At 51.9% G+C, this 15,893-nt stretch overlaps 2 protein-coding genes, 1 long non-coding RNA gene and 1 pseudogene across 5 annotated transcripts in view; 3 read left to right on the top strand and 1 right to left on the bottom strand.

Moving 5' to 3' along the window:
• The first annotated feature begins 558 nt into the window (after positions 1-558).
• On the top strand, positions 559-2,332 carry LOC110480963 (uncharacterized). 2 transcript variants are annotated; one of them, XR_013341238.1, is made up of 3 exons: positions 559-815; positions 1,631-1,815; positions 2,269-2,332. It is a non-coding gene; the product is annotated as an uncharacterized LOC110480963 (long non-coding RNA). The 2 variants fall into 2 exon arrangements; XR_013341239.1 differs by having other exon boundaries at positions 559-930.
• Positions 2,333-2,336: 4 nt separating this feature from the next.
• Positions 2,337-3,785, top strand: LOC144247638 (uncharacterized). Its single transcript, XM_077788957.1, is given in 1 exon segment — positions 2,337-3,785. A coding segment is annotated over 1 exon segment (798 nt). The 5' UTR covers positions 2,337-2,383; the 3' UTR covers positions 3,182-3,785.
• A 3,527-nt stretch (positions 3,786-7,312) lies between these two features.
• LOC110480964 (uncharacterized) lies at positions 7,313-14,867 on the bottom strand (annotated as a pseudogene). The gene is made up of 4 exons (XR_013341232.1): positions 14,712-14,867; positions 11,770-11,926; positions 9,268-9,552; positions 7,313-8,275 (listed from the first exon to the last, which is right to left on the bottom strand). The product of XR_013341232.1 is annotated as an uncharacterized LOC110480964 (transcript).
• Positions 14,868-14,888: 21 nt separating this feature from the next.
• Positions 14,889-15,893, top strand: part of LOC144245869 (uncharacterized) — a 54,161-nt gene continuing 53,156 nt past the window's right edge. The window contains 2 exon segments of the mRNA XM_077788927.1: positions 14,889-15,146; positions 15,815-15,893. Coding sequence (XP_077645053.1) covers positions 15,842-15,893 — 52 coding nt within the window. The 5' untranslated portion in view covers positions 14,889-15,146; positions 15,815-15,841.

Below are 15,893 nucleotides of genomic sequence, written 5' to 3'. Positions count from 1 at the left end.
TAGCCTCCATGCATGGCTCTGTGGATCCCTGGGCAGAGGAGCCCACGCTGGAGCAGCTTTGCTGGAAGGACCTGAAGCCCTGTGAGGATCCACCCTGGGGCAGGGGAAGGAGTCCCAACTTCTCTCCCTAAGCAGCAGCAGGAACAAGGTGCTACGAACTCACTGTGACTCCCATCTCCCTGTGCTGCTGGAGGGAGGATGGAGAGCCCAGGAAGGAGGGAGGGGTCGGGGAAGGTGTTTATAGAATCTATTTTGATTTTCATTATCCTGCTGTTGTTTTGATAGGTAATTAATTCAATTCCTATCCCCACCGGTATGTTTTGTCCGTGAGTGCCGTTCCTGGCCGGTCGGTGATGCTGGGCCTGATGCACCCAGCACACAATGGCCCTCCTGGCTGCGAGGGCACTGCTGACTCAGATCCACACGGGCACCGATCGGGACCCCCGGGTCCCTTCCCGCAGCTGCTCTCCAGCCTCTGTTTTCCCAGTCTATACACACAGCCAGGGCGCCTGGAGGAGGAGGAGGAGGAAGAGGAGGAGAAGAAGGGATGAACAAGAAGAAGAGGGATGAGGACGCAAAAGACGACGAGGAAGAGAAAGGATTCAGCAGGAAAAAAAGTATCCAGAGGAGGAGAAGGAGGATAGAGGAGACGGAGACGAGGAAGGGAAGAGAGGCAGGAGGAGGGGCAGGAAAAGGAGGAGCCACAAGCCTCCTTTGTAACTCGTTGTAAGCTCGTTGCAACTGCGGTACCCCCGCTGCGGGAGCATCGGTCCATCGCATCCCGCAGGTGACGGGGGACGGGGAGCTCGCCGCAGGTAGCATGGGGGATTCCTGGTAGAGTTTTTCTGGGAGGGGGATCTTCGGATCATCCGGGAGTCCAAAGCTGAGCCGGAAACGCCCCTTGCGAGGAATGCGGAGGGTCCCCGGGAGGTGGGTGTTTTTGGGTGGGTGTTTTTGGGTGGGTGTTTTTGGGAGATCCCGGGGGATGCCGGGTACCGGCGGGGCTGGTCTGACCGGCCAGGGCCGCTCCATTGTTGGCCCGCCCTGGTGGCGATCGCCCGGTGCTGCCGGGGTTGGGACACCGCTTTTGGGGGCCCTTCGAAAGAGCCAAGGTGTGGGGGGGAACCCCGGGGAGAGGCGATGCCGGAGCTGGGGGATCCCCAGCCGCACGGAGAGGGAGAAGCCTGGAGAGGGGATACCCTCGGGAGCCAGAAACCAGGACCCAGAGAGGGAGAACCGCCGGCAGCCAGGGGAAGGGGATAGGTTGGAGATGCTCCCCCAAGGAACGCCAAAGTGGGAAACCCAGGGTGGGGGGGAACTCTGGAGTGGCCATCATCTTGAAGCAGATAGGATTTCTCTGGCAGAATCTTGATGTTTTGAAGTTGTTGGGGGATTAATCTCGGTATTTTTATTGTTTTTTGGGCTAAATCTTGGCTGTTTGAAGTTTTTCGGGCAGAATTTTCTATTTTAGAGAGGTTTTTGGCTGAATCTTGGGGTTTTGGGGACTGTGTCTTAGTGTTTTGGGAGCTTTTATAGAGACAAGATGCCCAGTGACTTCTAGAGATGGTCTTGGACAGGAAGAATCTCCAATCCAGCACACTCACATCTTGTTTTCTTCAGCCAAAACCAGAATTTATAATTCCCAAACTTTGGCCAGATGGAAGAGGAGACTGCAAGGAAGAGAAAGATGCTCTGGGACACCCAGGCAGGTGAGGAGGAAATCATTGCCCCTTTCCCTGCCTCTTCTGCCTCATCTCCCAGCCCAGCATCGCCCCTGGCTGCAGGACAACCCCGCTGCCAATGCTGTCCTGTTGGGTATGAATTTGGGGGGGATGTTCTTCCTCTTCCCTCTGACACAGAGGCAAATCTCTTTCCTCTCCTTCTTTCTTCTTCCTTCCTTCTCCTTGTTTCTCCCCCTCTTTTCTTCTGCTTTTTCCTTCCTCTCCTTGTTCCTTCTTCCTTCTTTTCCTTGTTCTTTCCTGTCTTTCCTTCCTCCTTTTTCTTCATGTTCCTCCTCTTACTTCCTTTTCCTCATTCCTTCCTCTCCTTTCTCTTTCTTCCCCTTCTTTGTTCCTTCTTCTCCTTCCTCCTCCTTTTTAATTCCTCCCCTTCTTCCTTCTTCTGCCTTCCTCACTTCCTTCCTCTCCCTGTTCCTGTTCCTTCTTCCTTCCTATCCCTCCTCAATCCCTCCTCTCCTTGTTCCTTTGACTCACTCATTCCTTCTTCTGTCTCCTTCTTCCTTCCTCTCCTTCTTCCCTCCTCCCCCAGGGAATGACCTGCACACAGAGACCAGAGAAGACAAATGCCCATGTCAGAATCTTGTGGAAGAGGCAGCTCCACAGCACAGGAAGTCAAAAAGGAGGAAAAGCCTGAGAGATCCCCCATGAGATGCAGCTTCAAACCCAGCCCAGGGAGCTCTGAGGAGGAAAGACCCAGCCTGTGCCGGGATGACAGCCAGAGCTTCAGCCAGAGTTCAGAGCTGGTAATCCATGAGCAACTTCGTGACAGGGAAAAGCCCTACAAATGCTTGGAATGTGGGAAAAGCTTCCGCTGGAGCTCCCACCTGATCCGCCACCAGAAGGTCCACACTGGGGAACGGCCCTACACATGTGGGGAATGTGGTAAGAGCTTCAGCCAGAGCTCTGACCTGGTGGTCCACCAGCGCCTTCACACAGGGGAATGACCCTACAAGTGCTTGGAATGTAGTAAGAGCTTCAGCAAGAGGTCCAGCCTCACGTACCACCAGCGCTTCCACACTGGAGAACGGCCGCACATTTGCTTGGAATGTGGGAAGGGCTTTATCCAGAGCTCCCATCTCATCAGCCACCGCCGGCTGCACACTGGGGAACGGCCATACAACTGCTTGGAATGTGGGAAGAGCTTCAACCGCAGCTTCAGCCTTGTCATCCACCAGCATGTCCACACTGGGGAACGGCCCTATGAGTGTCACGAATGTGGGAAGAGGTTTCAGACCAGCTTCGATCTCCTCATGCATCAACGGATGCACACAGAGGAGAGGCCCTCCCGCTGCACTGATTGTAGGAAGGGCTTCATCCGCAGCTCTGACCTAGTCAAGCACTGGCGTGTCCACACTGGGGAGAGGCCCTACAGGTGCTTGAAGTGTGGGAAGAGCTTCACCCAGAGTTCTGCCTTGACCTCACACCAGCGGACCCACTGGTGAGAGAAGCCCTACAAGTTGCAAGTGCGGGAAGAGCACTGGAGGATCCATGTTGGGCAGAGGCCTGGTGACCCATGTTCCTGGCGATCCACATTGGAAGACATCTGACTTGTGGTCTCCACATCCTCCTGGTTCCCCATAGGCACCTGGATGAACACAGGGGTAGAAACATTCATTGGGACACAGACTGATGCTGGACATTCATTGGGAAGAGTGGATTTGTTGACTTTAGGCCCCAAAAAGTCTTTATCTGCTCCATCCAATAATTTCTTCCTCTGGTGTCAAGCATCACTGGATGATCTTTATGGTCTTTTCCAACCTAAATAATTACACTAGTCTAATTCTCTCTGGCCTATGGGTGTTTTGCACAGCCAAATGGTGATGGACTCGAGCAAAGACCAAAATTTTGAATACAATGAGGTAGAGACCCCTCTAAAAAAAGCTCTTCCACCCACCCAAGCCAGCTACATGGACACTCACGTCGTGCTGACATGTAAATCTTTTTATTTTGGCCTTAATTTTCTTTCAATTTTTGTTTTCCCTTAAAAACACCTAAGGTTGGGATGAAAAAATGAATAAAACCTCTGAACTGCCACCATTTTACTGAGATATTTGGGTTCTGGGGGATATTTGGAAAAATGTGGGAGAGTTTTCTCCATTGTTTTTCAGTCCAAATCCAAGAGGGATCAATCTGTTACATCAAAATTACTCAATCCCACTGAAAATGGCTCAATCCCAACCTAAAATAGCTGAGTCCCACCCTTAAGAGCATGATTCCACCTCAAAATGGCTCCCCAGATATGTGATCCCACAGCACCCTCAAAACCCCTAGGAGGAGTGGAATGGGGAGTGGGAAAGGTGGGATGTGAATTGGGAGGGTTGGTATGGGGTTTGGGGTTTGGGATGGAGTGGGATGTGGATTGGGAAAGGTGGGATTGGGATTGGGGGGTGGTAGGATGCAGGTTAGGGGCTGGAATGAATTTTGGAATGGGTGGGAAGGGATCTGAAATAATGTAGCAAAAGATAGGGGATGTTAAGGATGGGGGTACCATGTCTCCAAGCGTATCCCCCAAATCTGTGGAGGTTTTGGGGTATCTGTAATTCCTGAAGAGATTTTGGGATATTCCCCTTTCCTGAGGGGATTTTTGGACAACCCCATCCTGAGCAAGTTTTTGGGGTACCCAGAATCCTGAGTGGAGGGTGGTGGGAGAGGGGGTAGACATGTGGCTTTGGCACATGGAAGGGGGGCTCCATAGAGAATTGTACAGGAACCTGTTTTGGGGAGGACTCTGCTGCTTTCTGCTGGTTTTGGGGGCATTACGAATGGCTTTTGGGAATATACTGCTCATTTTCAGGGGCTGAGGTGACTCCCTGCTTTTCTCAGGGGCTGCAGTGATGCTCCTTCATTATGGGAGGATGAGGTGAGCCCATTTTGGAGAGGATCCTGCTGCTTTCTGCCAATTTTCAGGGTTATAACCGGCTTGCGGAGGCCCCCTGCCCTCATTTTGGGGGGGTTGTGGTGACCCCATGGTTCCTCCGATGGCTGAGGGGTTACAGCTGGCTTGTGGGGGCCACCCGATTGCGAAGCATCCCCCCTGGAGCAGGGTGTGTCCCCTTGCTGCAGCCCCAGCCCTGCGGCAGGCTCAGCCCATGGTGACTCCCCAGTGTGCAGGCAGACCTGCAGCGCCCAGCGCTGCACACTTGCAGCCCCCCTCGGCCCCAAGCGCCCCCCGCCAGGGGAATTTGGGGAGGTGGGGGGCGCCCAGGCCGGGCCCAGCCCCGCCAGTCACGGCTGATGTCGCCTGCGCTGCTCTGGACTGGTCCGGACTGGTCCAGACTGGGGCTCCCAGGGCCGCTTTGGGCACCCCTCCACTGCACAACGCGGCTGCTCTGGGGCTGGCAGCACCACCCGGCGCTGGGACAGCCAGGGCAGCACTGGTGGCACTGGTGGCACTGGGGATGGGACAGCCAGGGCAGCACTGGTGGCACTGGTGGCACTGGGGATGGGACAGCTAAAGCCGCACAGGTGGCATTGGTGCCACTGGGGACGGGACAGCTGGGGCTGCACTGGTGGCACTGGTGGCACTGAGGATGGGACAGCTGGGGCCGCACTGGTGGCACTGGGGATGGGACAGCTGGGGCCACACTGGTGGCACTGGGGATGGGACAGCCAGGGCAGCACTGGTGGCACTGGTGGCACTGGGGATGGGACAGCTAAAGCCGCACAGGTGGCACTGGTGGCACTGGGGATGGGACAGCTGGGGCTGCACTGGTGGCACTGGTGGCACTGGGGATGGGACAGCTGGGGCCACACTGGTGGCACTGGGGATGGGACAGCCGGGGCCACACTGGTGGCACTGGGATGGGACAGCCAGGGCCACACTGGTGACACTGGGGATGGGACAGCCAGGGCCGCACTGGTGGCACTGCTGGCACTGGGGACAGGACAGCCAGGGCCACACTGGTGGCACTGGAAGCCCCCCCGGCTGTGGGCCCGGAGCTCTCGGGTGACCGGGAGGTGGAATGGGGGGAAAGGAGGGCGGGGGGGACAATGGGAAGCAGTGAGGGACGGGAAAAGGGTGGGGGGTAGGACCTCACCACACCCAGAGTGGGGAATGGTGGGCTGCGGATCTGAGGGTGATAAGAAAGAGGTGGAAAGTTTGGTCTGGGACCCATAAACAGAGTGGGAGGGATATGGAATCCACAGAACTCGGTGAAAGCGGCACATCAAACACCCAGATTTAATGGGAGGTATGTGGCAGGCCCAAACCAAGTTCTGGGGAAACCTGGAGTTTAGGGGTATGATAGGAAGGGCGTGTGAGAGGGTGGAGAAGAGGATCTTTTCACTTCCAAACCGAGTGTGAAGGGTCTGAGTTCCCAGTACTGAGCCGGGGAGGAGGTTGGGAACACCCTGAAACTGAGCTGTAGGGGGAGCCGAGGTTTGAAGGGACAGTGGGAAATTACTGGGAGAATGAAGAAAATTGGAGGCGGGGCAGTGAGCAGGGACATCCCGTGGGAGTCCTGTACGTGGATGCTCTGCCTGAATGGGGTCAAACAACTCGAACAGTATCCTGCTTGCAAACATGCCAGAGGTAAATGAAGAAGGGGGTTTCCACTGTTTTTGGCATTGAATGGCAATGAGATAAGATACAGGAGATCTGTTAAAATACCGGGATAAAGGAACAACCAAATGATAACGTATCCAAAGCTGCTGAGCTGGCACAGCAGCCTGGGCACATCTGCCTGACAGTGCTGGCCTTCAGACTCTAACAGCCCCATCCCAAATTTTAACTGCAGAGTCTCCTGACATAAGGAGAGAAGGATGTGGAGATTCTTCCCTGAAATAAGGACACCATTCAAGAAGCAGAGCTCCCAGTGCTGTGCGAGGTGGGGATACAAACCCCTCCACCACTGCACAGCCCGGCTGCTTTTGGAGTGCCAGCACCTGTTTGGAGCTAGGGATTGTGTGTGGGGGTTGGGCTGGGTAACAAGAAAATGTCACTGAAAACAGGAACTAAACTCTTTAACTCTGTAATTTCACTATTAGAAAGCAGCTTTATTTCAGTGCCAGGTGTGTGCAGGGTATGTCTCCCCCTAACACACACACTCAGCTATCTCTCATATTTTTTGTATTTATGTAACTAATGCATATTAATACATTTCCCAAACTCATATGCCAAACATTCTCCTCAGATTGTTTTACATATTTAAATCATTTATTGGAACTCATTTACATTAGAATAAGGATCATTTAAGGGTCTCTGGTGGTCACTTGGAGAACATCTCATTCCTCAAATTATCCCTGTTCATCACAGGCATCAAAAAACCAGCTGCTTCTTGAGGGCATCCCAGTTCTGCATATGGATCATCAAGTCTTTGCACAATGTGGGTCACTGTGGATCATCCAGTGTTTCCTCCAATGGATGAAGAAGTTGGAGCAATAAACAAAGCTCTTTCCCCCTGCCACCGCCCACCCCACTGGGGCACTCACAGAGCTTCCTTTATTGGTGGGTGTAGTGTAAGGTCAAGGCAGAGCTGCAGAAGCTCCTCCCACACTCCCAACACTTACAGGGCTTCACCCGGCTGTGGATGTCCTGATGGGTGATGAGATTGGAGCTACAGTTGAAGCTCTTCCTACAGCTGGTACAGCAGAAGGGCCTCTACTCTATGTGCATCCCCTGGTGCCTTGAGATTTGAGCTATTCTGAAACCTCTTCCCACACTCGGGACACTCATGAGGCTGTTCCCCAGTGTGGATCTTCTGATGGTGGATCGGGTAGTAGGTGGTGCTAAGGCTTTTCCCACATTTCTGACACTGGTAGGGCCATTTCCCAATGTGCAGGCACTGGTGGGTGATGAGGCTGGAGACATCCATGAGACTCTTCCCACATTCTTCACACTGGTAGGGCAGTTCTATTGTGTGGATCCTCTGGTACTGAATCAGGCAGGAGCTCCATCTAAAGCTCTTCCTAAATTCCTCACAGCTGTAGGGCTGTTCCCAAGTGTGCAGATGTTGGTGGGTGATAAGGCTGGAACTCCAGCTGAAGCTCTTCCTACATTCCAAGGACTTGTATGGCTTCTTCCCAGTGTGCAGGTGCTGGTGGGTGATGAACTTGGAGTTTCAACTCAAGCTCTTCCTGCAGTCATGGCATTTGTAGGGCTTCCCTTTCGGTGGGTCTGTTGGTGACTTGTCAAGGGAAAGCTCTGGCTGAATCTTTTCCTAAATTCAGGACACTCATAGGGCCTCTCCCTGGTATGTGTTCTCTGATGCCTGATGAGATGTGAGCTATTCCAAAACCTCTTGCCATAGTCAGTCATAGACACTCCTAAGGTCTCTCCTCCATGTGTGTCTGCTGACGTCTGATGAGAACTGAGCTGCTTCAAAACCTCTTCCCACACTGAAGACACTCATAAGGCTTCTCCCTCTGTGGAGGCCCCAGTGGATGACCAGGTCAGACTGCAGACAAAGTTCTTTCCGCAGTCAGGGCACTTGAAGGGCCATTCCCCTATGCAGGCACTGGTGGGTGAGGAGGTTGGAGCTCTGGCTGAAAGTCTTCCCATATTGCCCACACTTGTAGGGACATTCCCCAGTGTGCACCTGCTGGTGGGAGGTGAAAGTGGAGACATCACTGAAGGTCTTCCCACATCCCCCACATGCGTAGGGCCGTTCCCGAGTGTACAAGCTCTGGTGATAGATGAGGTGGCAGCTTGTGCTAAAGCTCTTCCCACATTCCAAGCCCTTGTAGACTTCTCTCTACATGAAGCTGCTGCTGGACACTCAGGTCAGAGCTCTGGATGAAGCTCTGGCCACCTTCCTGGCACAGTCTTTCCTACTCAGAGCACCCTGGGCTGGGTTTGAAGGCCCTTTCCCCCTCTCTCCTGCCCCATCTCCCAGCCCAGCATGGCCCCAGGCTGCAGGACAACCCCACTGCCAATGCCATCCTGCCAGGCACAGACTAAGGGGATCTTCTTCCTTCTCCTTCCTTTTTCTGGTACGGAGGTGTGAAAAACGGCAATCACTTGGTTTCTTAAAATTTTGTAAGTTTAATAATAAAAAAATAGTAATACAATTTAGAGTAATAAAATTTAGAGTTAGGACAATTACGAGAAAATAAAAAGCAAAGAATTATAGATGCTTAGTGTCCGGATGCTCTTGGACACTAAGTCACGAAAAGCATACCTTGTGAACAAAGGAATAACCCTTAAAAACCACACACTGTTGCATATTCATACATACTTCATGGTTATGCATACATTCTATTTAAAACAAGAACCTCTGTCTGCTATATGTCAACTATTTATTTTAATTCCCACGGCATCTTTGAGTCTGAGCAAGGCCTGAAGAAATTAGCTTCTTCTGATAAAAGAGTCATAAATTCCTCTTCTCTGGAAGATTGAGGTGTTCTGTGACTGTTATCTCAAAGCTAATATCTCATTCCTTGAGAAAAAAAAAACCACATACATAGTTTTGTTCTTTAAAACCAGTGAGAGACTCTAAGTCAGAATTACAATTTATTGGGGAAAAGGGAAAAGAGACAAAATACATGCAATGATACAAAAGGAAGACCACTGACAAAGTCAGAATACAACCTGACACCCCTTTGGCCAGCGTGCTGGTAGCAGTCCAAACTGGAGTGGCTGCAGTCCTCCTGGAGTGGCAGATGTGGTTCTGTTGGAACAGTGGTCCTGTAGAAAAGGTGTAGTCAGTCGAGTGGAAACCCCAGCTGTGTCCTCTTGGAAACCTGTGGAAAGGCTGCCTCTCTGTTCAGAAATCCCAGGATAGATCTAGGTGGGCATGCTTAGCTCCTCCCCCCTGGGTGGAGCATCTCACCGTGGGCTGATGTCATTCTGAGTCAGGGGTGTGTCCTTGATCACCTGTAAAACAGAAATGGCTTCTGGATGGAATTATCTCTGAGTCATGTGGGAGATATTGATGGGCCCATTACCAGGAGATAAGGAAAACTGCCCAGAGGGCAACTGCTACACAGATGGTACTAGAAAACATCTTGCCTCTCAATCTTGGACAATTTCTATTTTAACTACTAAAGCTGCATTTTAACTACAAAACTACATTTACCGTACTATTAAAATGTTAATACAGCACTTCTAATCAAAATAACATCATACATATAATATTCAATTTAATATTTGCAAAAAGCCAATCATAAAATATGCATTTTTCACAGAGGCAAATCTCCTTCCTGGTCTTCTTCCTTCTCTCTCCTTGTCCTTTTTCTTCCTTCTTCCTTCTACTTGTTTCTTCCCCCCCCTCAGCACTGAGCTGTGGATGGAGACCAGGGAGAACAAATCCCCATAGCAGAACCTTATGAAAATGGCTGATTTTAGGGGCTCCGTGGTACGTGAAGTCAAAAGGGAGGAAAAGCCATGGAGATCCTCCCACAAGAAGGGCCTGCAAACCCAGCCCATGGTGCTCTGAGGAGGAAAGACCTGCCCCGTGTTGGGAAGGCAGCTGAGCTCTGACTTGGTGGTTGACCAGCAGTGTCATGATGGGGAGAAACCCTACAAGTGCTTCTTGGAATATGGGAAGAGCTTCAGCAACAGCTCCAACCTCCTCATCCACCAGTGGGTGCACATGGGGAAATGGCCCTAAAAGTGTCTGGAATGTGGGAAGAGCTTTATCCAGAGTTTTAGCCTGATGTGCCACCAGAAGATCCACATTAGGCAACAGCCCTACCTGTGCTTGGAATGCAGAAAGAGCTTCAGCCCCTGCTTCCATCTGATCTACTGCCAGAGGTCCATGCTAGGGAACAGTCCTCCATGTGCTTGGAATGCAGGAAGAGCTTCAGGTGAAGCACCTGCCTGGTCTGCCACCAGAGCATCCACACTGGGGAATAGCCCCACATGTGCAGGAAATGTGGAAAGAGGTTTAGTGACTGTTCCAACCTGATCTGCCACCAGAACATCCACACCAGAAGGAGGCTCTAAGAGCGCCCCAAGTGTGGAAGGAGCTCCTCCTGTGAAACGTAAATTTTAAGGAATTTAAAGATTTTAGAGGCGCTAAGATTTTAGTTAGAGATAAGTCTTACTAGAGTTAATTAAAATAAATGAGTAGGCCTTGATGAAGTAAGGAGTTAGTAGTTAACTAACAATTGATTGCTTGTCAGCACAATGTTTAGTTAGCTGGGTTTATAATGAAGAATATACAAACTGACAAATAGCTTTTAGGAACATAAGACAATTGTGGGCCTCCTCTGTTCTGAAACCAATTGAAGACAAGGAATGGGAGTTCTACCAAGAGTTCATTTGTCATATTTGCATTGAAAAGGTAGAAAGGTCAGAAGGACGAAGACTTCATTTACTTCCTCATTTTGGGACCCCGACCCATGAAAGGGACCACTGACCCATTTCAAGGAAAAAACTACACATGCTTAATAGCTTTTGAAATTATTAACATACAAAGCGAGGAATGGGATGTACCAAAATGATGAATATTTTGTATATTCAATACTTGTATGGATAAAAGAACTCTGTAATCACCTGAAAGGTGCGGTGTGTATTTGGGAGCTATCCTGCACACTACCTGACGTCGAATAAACACACATTTTCTAACTTTAAACTGTTAGAGAGTTTTTGTCCATCACAGCTGGATATGGGTACTAGATCAATATCCATATTTTTTTAATAAATCATCTGCAGCTCTGCCTTGACCCAACACCAACAGCCCCACAGGTATGGGAAGTCCTGTGAGTGCCCTGGCTGCACGAAGAGCTGTGTTCACTGCTCCAACTTCACCCATTAGAGGACCCACATTGTGTTATCTATGGTGACCATGCTGGAACTTGAATCAACCTGGTGATTCAAGTAGGTCACAGATGTGGTAATCCAGCACTGGTAGAGACCAAGATTTTGGAGACAATTTTGTGGGAACCCCTCCTGCCCTGGTTTTGGGCAAATTTGGGAGAAAACCTCCAGGAGGAGCGCCCCCAGACAGCAAACCTCCACAGCCCCTCCCATGCACCTGGTTCAGGAAGAATTTCCTTGGAGAGACGTGGAAAAAAACCTGTTGATTTAACAGACAGAAACACTCCCCGGCACAAAAACAACAACACCAGATGACAAAAACTCTTTCACCACTCTGAAGAGATGACAAATTCAGAAAGTCTCTCCTGGGAGTGGTCGCCCAGTTCTTGGTCTCTGGCGCTGGGGATTGCTCTGGGCACTGGGGATGGCTGCTGCAGATCACAGAGCGCAGGCTCTCAGTGTTTCTCGGTGTTTCCCAGGTCCCAGCCTGGAGCAGGTTGGATGGTATTCAGGAAAGGGAAAGAAAAACAGTCCAGGGAAAGAAAGTGAACTGCCTAGCTAAACTAAATAATAAGCAAAAGCAAGATGCAGTAGCGAGAGCAAAGCAAAAGCAAGCAATCAAGCCCTATCCTCTCTCCTAGACACAGACCATGGGGGGAGGTGAGCCGGCTGATAACAAGACAAAACAAACTTTCGCTTTTCGGAGCCAGTCCTGAAGGCACAGAACATAACATCAAGCACAAACAGAACACACGACTGGGGATACAAGCACCATAACATCACCCTAGGACACCTCCAAGAAAGGCTCTTTCATCCACCCAACTCAGTCCAACCCAACCCAGCTCCATGGATACTCAAACAATGCTGACACATAAATTCCTTGATTTTGGCCTTTATTTGCTTGTGATCCATCTTTAAAAAACACCCAAAATTGGGTAAAAATGAAGAACTTCATTAAAGATGTGCAAAACCTCACCATTTTACAGGGACTGGGGAGGAATTTGTAGTCTGGGAGATATTCAGGAGGATTTGGGGGTTTTGAGGGAATTTGGAGTAGTTTCCTCCATTATTTTGCACCCCAAAAGGTGAGGGGTTCTATCCATCACTTCAAAACCACTCAAGGAAGGTGGCCACTGAAAGTGTCTCCATCCAAGCCCAAAATGTCTCAATCCCACCTCAAAATGACTAAATACCACCCCAAAAGTATTCAATCCCACAGCGCTCCAAACCCTGGAGGGGAAGGAAGGGAGGGAGGGGTGGGATGTGAATCGAGAGAGGTGGGATATGGACTGGGGCAGATGGGATAGGGATTGGGAGGGGCGAGATGGGATTTGGGAGAAGTGGGATGTGAATTGGGAGGGGTGGGATGGGGTCTGAAACGAGACAGCTGAAGGTTTGGGATGATGAGGCCAGGGGAGACCCCATTCCTGAAGGGGTTGCGGGATCTCCCCAGTTCTGCAGAGCTTTGGCTGACGACTCACCAGTTGCCAGGCAGACCCTCAGTGCCCAACATTCCCCATGTGGACCCCACCTGCAACCCTTCACCTTCAGTGCCCCCCAGGAGGGGAATTTGGGGAGGGAGAAGACAGAGGCCATCCAGCCTGGGCCCCCTATGCTGTCCTGGCAGTGGCAGCTGTGGTGGGGGCCGAGTGTGGGCAGGAGCAGCTCAGAGCCCAGTGCTGCCCCAGTCGGACCTGCCCCAGCTCCATCCCTCCACCTCCAGCAGGATGCATGGGAGACACAGGAGAACAAGGGTGGGTGCTGGTCCTGGGGAGAAGAGAAGGGATGGAGGAGGAGGAGGAGGAGAAGGAGGGATAGAGGAGGAGGGGATTACTTGGTTAAAGCACACCAAGATAAAGGAAACAAAAATCCAAAATCAATAAATCCAAACTGAAATAAGCCCTAAACTATTTATGTAGCTCAGGAATTTCTGGGGGAGGGAGGAGTGAGGGGGAAAAAAACCCAGAAAAGGGTAAGGATAAAAAGGAATATGCAAGACCCCAGTGTTGAGTCACAAGGGTCAGAGTAGACCCCTGTACAGAACTGAACCTGGATTTGAACAGTTTATGCTTAAAGGTCCAATAGCACTTAACTTAAACTTAACAGTACTTAACTGAAACTTAATCAGTAACTTCACATAGAATTTATTACACCACAACAGGAACACACCCACAGGCCCGACTGACTTACAAATCTTACGTACTTCCTACTCCAGGAGAGCAGCATTCTCAGGACGTTTCTATGGCATATTCAGTGTCACACACACATGGACAGGAGGAGTCTGTACGGGGTCGCTGTGGGAAATTCCCATGGAATTCTCCCTTCAGATGCCTTTGCATCTCCCCACCAGGTGCAGGGCAGAGCCTCGAGGAGTGGGGGGGCTCAGCCCAGGACCATTCGGGGATAGCCTGAGGGCAGCAAAAGGGAGAGTTCCTGGCTGCTGTTGAAGCTGCTGCTGCCCAGGAGCCCAAGGGTTTCACTCAGGGCTGCTGTTCATAGGGATGGGATGGGCTTTAGTCACAGACATTTTCCATCCTAGCCGCAGCTCAGGTTGGTGACTTTCTGGAAAAGGTTGAGAACTAAAATATGATCCCATTTGGGATGTTATTCAGGCAAAAAAAAAAAGCTTCCAAGGCTGTTGGAGCTCATTGTACAGCACCAGTTCCTAGAACAGATGATGTTGGTGATAAACTCAAGAGGAATTGAGCCAAGGGCAAGGCTGAGAAGATATTTTCCCGAGAGTGTCCACTGATGTTTCATGAGATCTGAGACGATCTGAACCCTCTTCCCACATTCCTCACACTTGCAAGGCTATTTCCCTGTGTGCCGGTGCTGGTGAGTGATGAATGCAGACAGAAGAGAATTTCCAGAGCCTGGAGCTGGGTGAGAGGTAGAGAATCACCAGAGGATGATGCAGAGCGGGTTCCCAACGGAGTGCACAAGCTGTTCCTGTCCAACTCCACTGCGGAATGCCATTCTGGAAGTGGCAACTTGGCCTTTCCTGTCTGCTGGAACACCCCTCTGTGGGCAGGGACACAGGTCATGGCATGCACCCTACCAGCACCCCACAGCCAGCTGGAAGCTCAGGGGGCCACGCCGGACCCCCTTTTCCCACTCCCCTCCACTCCACGGCCACCGCAGCACCGGCTGCTGGCTGGGGGGAGCCCCTCAGGAGCCCTCCAGCGAGGATCCGCCTCCCCCAGAGCTGCAGGGAAGCTCTCCAGGGAACACGCAAGGGAGACACGAAGGGACCCCCTTTGGGAAGCACTCACCCGCTGTGCCACCTCCCGTCATCTTCCCTCTCCCATGCCTTTCCCACCGTCCCCCCAAATCCCAGCTGCCCCCATCTCGGCTCGGGGCTGGCCCGCCTGCTCCGTCCGGGGTCCCCCCGCTCCTCGCCGGGCGGATGGGGCGGCACCGGGCGGAGCTGCCGGCAGCGGGAGGGAAGAGGAAGAGGAGGCGCAGGAAAAGGAGGAGAGGCAGGAAGGCGAGGAGGGAGAGCGGCCTTCATTTTTGTTCCTGCCTTGAGTTTATCTGTCGCCCGGCTTCCGCTGTACCGGGGCCAGGAGGCCAGCTTCTGCAGCCGTCTGATGTTCCGCAAAGGAGAAGAAAAGTAGAAGAAAGTGGAAGAAGAGGAAATTCGCGTGTCCGCCCTGTGTCCGCAGCCCTGCCGGCCCGTGGAGCATCTGCCCCGCCGCATCCCACAGGTGACTGGGCAGGGAGAACTTGCCCCAGATCCCTTGGGCGTCCCCGGGAGGTGTTTTCTTCGGGGGGATCCCGGCCGTGCCTGTCGGCAGAGCCCGGGATACCGCGGGGAGGATGCGAGATCCCGCACGCCGCACGGAGATCGCCCGACGGGCTTAAGGGGACATCAGTTCTGGCTGCCCCTGGCGTGGGAGACCAGACAGGGGCAATACCAGTTTGGAATACCCCCGGCGGACTGGAAAGGAGGAAGCACAGAGTTAACGGGGAGGGCAGGATCCCCTCGACCCTGAAACGGGGAGACTGGGAGGGGAGACGTCCCCGGCAATCTGGAGTTAGGCGAGCCTGAAGAGTGGGAACCCTGGGACCCCCAGCAGTCGAAACAGAGACTGAGAGGAGAAGGGACCCCTAGGACCTCTAAAACTTCCAGCAACCCTAAGCGGGACCCAGGAGAGGGAAGACCTCCAGGACCTTAAAAGGGAGAGACTAGAGAGGGGGGAATCTTGGAGGGCTCCTTTGCTGAATCTTAATATTTTGGAAAGGTTTTTATTCTGCTTCATGGTGTTTTGGAGGTTTTCACGGACACAAGATGCCTGGTGATTTCTAGAAATGGACTTGGGCAGGAGGAACCTTGAATTCATCACACTCACATGTTGCTTTCCCCCAAACCCAGGATTTGTCATTCTTAAAGCTTGGCTGAATGGAGGAGGAGGCTGCAAGGAAGGGAAAGATGCTCTGGAACAGCCAGGCAG

The sequence above is a fragment of the Lonchura striata genome, chromosome 29, assembly GCF_046129695.1.
Source record: "Lonchura striata isolate bLonStr1 chromosome 29, bLonStr1.mat, whole genome shotgun sequence".
Lineage (NCBI taxonomy): Eukaryota > Metazoa > Chordata > Aves > Passeriformes > Estrildidae > Lonchura > Lonchura striata.
The sequence above is the reverse complement of the archived record's forward strand: the minus strand, read 5'-3'. Positions and strand labels throughout refer to the sequence as shown.